Here is a 7,739-nt window from a genome sequence, read left to right on the forward strand (position 1 = left end):
GGGTGGGGTGGGGTGAGGGGCCTGGCGCTCACATCAGAGGCCTGTACCTTGGGCGGAAGGCAGCAACAGCGATGCCTGGCGAGCAGGCGGCATCGCCATTGCTGTCGTCGCGCAACACGCGAGACGTGCGGACCACAGAACAGCTCAAAAGCCCGACCTCTTGCATCTGGTGAGTAAACACGACCATTGCCCCCTTCCCAACGGCAGTCAGCAGGCCCCCGCCTGTCCTAGGCTCTCGCCAACAGCACAAAAGCGCACGTTGCGCGCACTGCAGGGCCACACGCGCATCGTGACGGCTCCAGCGCCGACAATTCAGCAGTCAACTCGGCCTCACGCAACCTCGGCCAACCCCTCGTTTCTAAACGCCCCGTCTGGCACTGACTCGACATGAAATTACTTCAAGAAAACTGGAAATGCTCCCTCAGACCAACTTACTCGCCTTAGTCAGGTCTTTGCCCGTGGGGACGCGGCCGCTGAAGTGGAGGTAGCCGAGGCCGTAGAGCCCCGACGGCGACACCTTCTTGCCCACGGACTCTGTGAACCACTTGAGGGCCTTCTTATAGTCCGCCTCACCGGTGATGAGGCCGGACGCGTGCATGTGGCCTGGTGGTGGTGGGGGGGGGGACCGGGGAGAGAGGGGGGGAAGGTGTGGTGGCAGCGTAGGGTGGAGCGGGGTTGGGCGAAAGACAAGGTTGTGCTTGCATGTGCAGGACGGAGCGCATGAGTCTACGCGTGTGTGAGAGCACGTGTGCTTCAAGCAAAGCTCTGTGCGGCATGGGTTAGGTGGAATTTTATATGACCGAATTGCGCCCAAGGGTGACTGCCAGCCGTGTCTTCAGCTGCACAACCCCCGTCACATTCCCCCCTGCAGCCCACCCAGGTGCGCCATGGCGTCCGCGTCTCCCGCGTCCGCTGCCCGCCGCAGGTAGTGCTGCGCCCCCTTGGGGTCGCGCGGCACGCCGTAGGACCCCGCGTTCAGCACCTGTGCACGGCGTTGCGGAATTGCCAAGTTGCGGCAGGAGGTGAGCAGGACAACCCAGGAAAAACGGCAGGCTCAGACGTTGTCCACACGGCAGCTACGGGCTGCAGGGTGCATATGCAACATGGCCCACACTAGACGAGCGAGGCTGCACCGCTGATGATGCGACCCACTGCATCCCCAAGCAGAGGAGAAAAGGCGCCTGGCCGGCAGAGGCGGCGTGACCGTTTAATGCTACCGTTTGATTTCGACCCGTGGGCGGCCCCGGGAAAGCGCCCGGCCTGCCGACCTTTCCGATGGCGGCCTGCGCGTTGACGTTGCCCTGGTCTGCGCTGTTCTGGAAGTACTGCAGCACGTCGCGGTGGCGGTCCAGCTTCATGCCCGCGTTGGCGTGCAGGTTGAGGCGGATGCGCTCCATCTGGACAAAAAGAGGAAGGGCGGGAACAGTGTGGGTGTGTGAGTGTATGAGTGCCCGCGCGTGAGTGTAGACACACACACACACACACACATACACACACACACACACGTGTGTGTGTGTGTGTGTGTGTGCGCGCGCGTGTGAGCGTGTTTGCGTGTGCATGCACAGCTGTGTGCGAGCCCTGTTGGGAAGATGTGATACGGAAAGGGCTGCGCAAGATGAAAGCAGGGGCGGCGGCAGCCGCGGCAGGGGGCCACAGAGGCGCTCACGGACGAGAGCCGAAGCTTCACAACATAACACAGCTTGTCGCCGCGGAGGGCGCTTTTCTCGCGAAACGCAGGGTGAACGGCGGATTCTGGGGCGCGGCCCCACCTGCGGCACGCCGCCGTCGGCTACCATAGAGGTGACGACGCCCTCCGCTGCCGGCTGGTAGTACGCCGCCGCCGACCAGCACGACTTGGGGACCCCCGCGCCGTGGGTGTGGCGGTATGCGAGGGCAAGACGCGAGAGCGTGTCGCCGCCGGCGGCGCCAAAGTAGTAGTGCAGCAGGGCGCGCGGCTCGTCGGGCTGCGGTGGCCGGCGGGTGGAACGGATGAGGGGTAGGTTTGAGGTGCGGGTTTAAAGAGATTGCTCAGGCAAGCGGCTGTTGATACGGTTGTTTGGAAACTGCCTCGCATCGCTGGTGATCTGTGATGATGCTGTAAAAATCGCCTGCTGTTGCTTGCCGCAAAGGCAGGCCCTCCGCCCACTGCCGGGCGAACACCGCCGCCCTGCGAATAAAGCCGCAGCCGCTGCGCCACTGGCAGCCACTCGTTTCTCGAGATAGGACACTCGCCTCATCAAACCGCAGGATCGACGACCCCTGCAGATTCTCGGGCCGCGCCAGCCCCACCGAGTGCCGCAGGCCCATCTGGCCATGCGCCTCCGGGTCCCCCAGATCAGCGGCCTTTTTGAAAAGCTCCAGCGACAGCCGGTGGTCTGGCTCAACGCCGCGGCCCATCTGTCGTGGGGTTCGCCCGTGCGGGCGGCATGGCAATTCGGTCGTGTGGGCGGGTGGGCCTTGGGGCATGAGTGGTGGGGCAGTGGCGCATGGTAGCGAACATGCATGCTGCAGGGGCGACGGGATTCAAGGCCGAAGGGCCATCAAGGCCATGAGGGCTATGGTGCAGGGGCAGCGGCGAGGGTGGACAACACAGGGCGGGCGCCGCCATGCCACGCCCGCCCGCGCAGCAGAGGGGCAGACAGTGCGAGGCGGCGCGGACGCGCACTGCTGCGAACGCGCAGGCTCGCCGCTACGCCGCAAGCCCCTGTGTCTTGCGCGCCTGCCGCTCGCCCTTTGAGCCGGACATGCATCAAGGGCAAAGTGCAGGGCATGGCCGCCCGCCCTCTTCTGACAGGGACCGCTCGAGCAGCCAATGCTGGGGCACAAGGGGGCCAGCTCAAGCAAGCTCGAGCCCACCTGCAGAGACTTGGCGACCTCTCTCAGCGCCGCCGGGTTCAGAGGCCCTGCATACCACCATCCCGACGACTGCGGCACCCGCTCCGGCTCGGTCGCGCCCGCTTCTGCGGCCGCGCCGCCGCCATCGAGGCCCGCAGCGGCCCCGGGCGCCTGCTGCTGCCGCGCTGGAGCAGCCGTACTGAGGCCGGCGGTTGCGAACAAGGATTGGAACGCGCGGCGCCGCTCACGGCCGCTGGACGATTCCCTGTCTCTGTGGGGCAAAGGAGAATCGCCGCATCCGAAGAGGCAGAGGCTCAGGCAAGCATTGGCGGGCGAGGCGCCCATGCGAGCTGTCCCCGCCTGCGCAATCCACCTCGCAGCGTAGTTGTCGCGCCGGCACGATTTGAAGGCCCGCTACTGAACGCCACGGCTGCACTCTCACCTGATCGCGACCGCCTTGGCAACGACCAGATCTACACTGCTCCCGCTGCTGGCTTTGCTGCTGGCCGCGGCGGCCAGTGAGCGAGAAGCACACTGCGCCACCAGCAGCACCAGCACCAGCACGCGCGCACCACTGCTCTTGGCCTGCAAGGCAGTACACAGGGCGTCAGATGTAAAGCTCCAAGCCATACAAAACCTTCGGATGCCGGTTAGCACGAAGCTCATCTGTCGCACCATCAGAGGCACTGCGAACAAGATCACAGGAAGTGCATGTCTTCAAATGTGAGTGCAACAAGACATCATTCGCTCATTGATCATAAGTGAATGGTCTTCGAGTGCGCCTGCGGGCTTGCTTCGGATCAAAATGAACCAGACATGGAGTGATGTGACCAGGACTGGTTTGCGATGGCGAGGCTGACCAGACTCGGACTCTTTATGCATGAACATGACATAGTGATTGTGATAGAATTATGACTGTCACTGTTGCCGCGTACTGCAGCTGCATGGGCGGCGCGGGTCATTCCGGTCCCTACTTGCAGCCCGGTGGCTCAGTTGCGGTTGACAGGTGCATGCGTGACGCCAAGAGGGTGATGGCCGCATGCAAGCCATAGATTACAAGAGAGTTGTGTTTGTTTGAGATTCCTCCAGTGCTGAGGTGCCAAGGCACAGGCGCTTGTGGCGATTGAGCAGCAGCCAGCAGGTGTCCTCACCCTTCACGGTGAGCTCAGGCTGCTATCCTGCTCAGCAGGTCCAAAGGGAGCCACGTGACTGCGGCAGTGCCCAAAACCCACAAGAAGCAGCCTTGAGCGTCACACGAGAGCCCTTTGACTATGCTCTTGCCCCGTCCCCTCTCACCAGCTGCCGCAAAATCCACGAGGCCACGCACCACTGTTGTGCTCGCCCCTGCCGCTGTCAAGACGCTCTCGTGTCATCGCCGCTGCGATGCCAGGAGTGCTGAGGTGGCGCCACATGTGGGGCTTGAGTTGTGCTCCCGTCATTGCCGGCCGAAGCGGCTCCTCGGTACAACCCACTGCCCGCTGGTCGCTTGAAACGAATCGGTGGGACAGCCAGCTCCTGGTTGTTGCCATTGCCCAGGCATCGGTTTACACGCTGAACTTGAGGCGCCCGCAATCCCAATTCTGACACTGTCACGGTCACAGCCAATCACACAGACACTAGATTTGGGGGATTTTCCTGCCTCGCACCTGCTTGACGTTATAGCTGGAGCCCCAGGGACTGCAACATAGTCCTACACAAATGAAGGGCTTTGCACATTTGGGGGGTCCCACGGCGCCACGGGTGTCCAGGAGTCTCAGAACACAGCAAGCCCTGGTCTAATGCAGAGGGGATGCTCTGATGGTATCTGATGGTTCCTGTAAAAGTGTAAATCAACGGATGTAGGGTCGCAGGCGCCAACAAACGCACATGGGCGTGCCGACGCGGTCTGCAGACCGTGGCCACCGTGGACACGTCACTGAGTCACCCGTCGGCGGCACAGCGTCCCTGCAGGTCAGTAAGATGGTGCACGCGGTTCTTACTACCCAAATAATTTCTTATCGAGTAAAAAAAGACCACACCGGGGACTCTACGGTAGCTCCTTTCCCGACACACCTCATCAGCGAGACCGCGCACCAACCGGTCACGCGTAATCAATGGGGTCATGGGTGAAAACAGCAATTTTGTTGGTAGCATTGCATGCTCTGGCGTGGCCGTCGCTCACCCACGCGCAGGTGAGAGCAATCGTTGGCAGAGGCACCCTTTGAGCGACGAACAAACACTCACACGCTCGCACGCCCCGATAGCACGCATGATATACACATATGATGTCCCAGACTGCTCTCTTCAGCGTGCTCGGCTCGGTGCCTGTGCTCAACGCCCTGACGTCACCCGCACCCTGTGACGCACTGCCGGCCACGTGCGTACCTACTGCAGAAGCAGCCTAAGCTCAAAGTGCGCCCTTCCCTCATCCTGACCAGCCTGTCCAAAGCCACCTCTCCAAAGACGGTGAGCGTGCACGGCTGATTGGCTGCACAGCAATGCACCGATGACGACAGCATCGCCCTCTCGCCCGCCTTCACGCCCTGCTGCCTACGCCGCGCCAGCTGACCTGGTGCCGCCCCATGCAAACCGAGCGTGAAAACAGACTGGCGCACATTATTGTAGCTTCCAGTGTTGATGCGCGGGCGGCTGTCGGTGGCAGCCCGTGTGTCTAGTACGAGCCTGGTGCTTCGTCTTGGTATGCAGTCAGCTGGCGCGCCAACCGCCACTGCCAGCGAGCCCGAATTCGTCCGCAAGGGGCGCCTCTGCAGCACAGCACGCCACTCTTTCCAAGCCGCCGCCCACCGCCCGCCGCTGCCCCGCAGGTCAACATCCTCAGCTCCCCAGGCGGCGTCACCATCAGGGGCGGCGGCGTCCCGCCCTACAACCTCACCTACCTGACGCCCCTCCCGCTCGCCAAGTCCACCGCGGGCCGCGTCAGGCGGTGGCTGAAGAAGGACAGGCAGGCCCATCCCAATGCGATCGAGCCCCAGGGCCTGTTCCCCTGGGGCTCTGGCTTCGTCTACCCCTTCACGACCAACATCACGACGGCGGGGGACGCCCTGCTGACGATCGACGCCGGCCTGAGCGTGCCGGTGAGTGATGCGGCGGGGGCCACCGGCTTTGACGGGGCGGGGGCCGGCCGGCGCGCGGCAACAGCCGGCGCGCCCTGCCATACCACTGTAGTTGCGATTCGGGCGGCCGCGGCGGTTTGTGTTGAGCCAGGCCTGACGACAGCAGGCAACCGAGAGCCAGCACAACGCTGAGCTCCAGGCTGTCAGCAGGGCGCTGCAGCTGCCAGCCCACACGGGCCGCCCTCTCCCAGATCTGCCCTTTTCTGAGCCGCCTTTATCCCGTCCCCTCTTTTCCCCCACAGGTCCGCTGGTGGTGGTACCGCATCATCCCTTGGGTGCTCAAGTTCCAGGTCACAGACAGCACAGGAAATGGCGCCACCGGATCAATCGCCGTCTTCATCAACCCCTTCTGATGGCGCCCTGACTTCACCCCATGGAAACCGCAAGTCTCGTGAGGGCCGCACATGTACGCCCGGTCCAGCCGGCAGCGGGCTCAAGGAACCTGCTCGAGAGCCCATCGGCACTGCACCGGCTGCAGGACTGTGCCGCAGAAACAGGCACAAACTCTGCATGGCTGGGAGTACGCGTTCAAGGTGCCTGGACCCAAAATTCATATTGGCACTGCACCCGTGTGCACTGCTGCGCTGGCACCTGCGTGCGTGCGTGGCGCCTTGACAGGCCGCAAATTCGCCGCCTCGCTTCCCTCCACGCCACAAATCCCTCAACTCGAGAGCGCGTGCTTGACAGCGGTGATCCCTCTGGCGCATTGCCGGCAGCCCTGCTGAGTGTTTGACTGCCCTGCTTGCGATCTGGAGTCAAGCTGCCGCCGTGCCGTTGCTCTTGATCTGCACGTTTCCTACCTTGCGAGCTCATCACCATCACCCCTGTTGCTCGGAAACAGCACGACCCGCACGCCTGATATGCACGACAATGCAGCCTTGCCCACGCCCGAGCGGGCGGCGGCGACCCCTCTGCAAATTGCGTGCAACCCTGCACGGGTGCTCTCGCCATCATGTCTACCGCGTATCCAGCACAATCCAACGTCACGCCCCTGGGCGGCGCCAGACGCAGCACTGGCGCCCGCATGCTTCAACTCATCATCCTGCTACCTATCAAATGCACAGTTGTGTTGTTCATTGCCTCAGACGCACTTATTTGGTTATTTTGCTGCAATGTACTGGCTTCCTTGGTGGTGCGCTGCACAGGATCTAAGCACTGTACCTGTTGACAACCGCCCCCAGAAAGCGACGGTTGCCCCTCGTACGGCGTGCTGGATCGTGCAACGAGGAAGTAACTTCAGGGTATTGTGAGCTGCGTTCTTCAGCGCCCTTTGCATTGCACATCCTGCTGCCCCCTTCAAGGGCCAGCTGAAGTGACGATCGCTTGTCCGGTGCTGACCCCGCCCAGCTGCTGGTGCCGCCCCATCTAAGCTTAGACCCGTACCACATACGTATCAAACGAGCCCTCAGCGAGTCGGATCTAGGTGTGCTGCTGTGCTGCGCTGTACATGCAGTACTTGCCACAATGCTTTGAGCGACGGCGGCGAGCGATGGTGACAGGTGCACTCACCCTGGTGGTGTTCATGCTCAAACTGCTGGTGCGTGCAGCCTTGTATCTCGCACCATACCGTACAGGTATTGTACAATGAATTGTGGCTTACCGACAACTGTGACGCACGTATAACACAGTCTCCACGATCTCGCGTCCCTGCACAGCGTGCAATCCACCCGCTTCAGCGCTCGGCCACAACCGCGGATACGAGAGAATAGCGAAAGCGATTTGATCCGCTGCGTGTTGGCTGCAGCTGCAACATTGCAGTGAACAAGCCGCCGCGCCGCCTGCGCACAGCGC

At 62.5% G+C, this 7,739-nt stretch overlaps 2 protein-coding genes across 2 annotated transcripts; one reads left to right on the top strand and one right to left on the bottom strand.

The window, feature by feature from the left end:
• Positions 1 to 421: 421 nt before the first annotated feature.
• MNEG_8460 (hypothetical protein) lies at positions 422 to 3,513 on the bottom strand (the record flags this gene model as incomplete). Its single annotated transcript, XM_014043063.1, has 8 exons — positions 422 to 603; positions 877 to 982; positions 1,269 to 1,397; positions 1,770 to 1,964; positions 2,227 to 2,397; positions 2,857 to 3,034; positions 3,278 to 3,420; positions 3,511 to 3,513. 8 exons carry the CDS (start codon positions 3,511 to 3,513, stop codon positions 422 to 424), a joined length of 1,107 nt encoding a protein of 368 aa, XP_013898517.1.
• A 1,583-nt stretch (positions 3,514 to 5,096) lies between these two features.
• On the top strand, positions 5,097 to 6,301 carry MNEG_8461 (hypothetical protein; the record flags this gene model as incomplete). Its single annotated transcript, XM_014043064.1, has 4 exons — positions 5,097 to 5,191; positions 5,253 to 5,280; positions 5,640 to 5,909; positions 6,191 to 6,301. 4 exons carry the CDS (start codon positions 5,097 to 5,099, stop codon positions 6,299 to 6,301), a joined length of 504 nt encoding a protein of 167 aa, XP_013898518.1.
• Positions 6,302 to 7,739: the final 1,438 nt, after the last annotated feature.

The sequence above is a fragment of the Monoraphidium neglectum genome (assembly GCF_000611645.1).
Source record: "Monoraphidium neglectum strain SAG 48.87 unplaced genomic scaffold scaffold01610, whole genome shotgun sequence".
Classification (NCBI taxonomy): Eukaryota; Viridiplantae; Chlorophyta; class Chlorophyceae; order Sphaeropleales; family Selenastraceae; genus Monoraphidium; species Monoraphidium neglectum.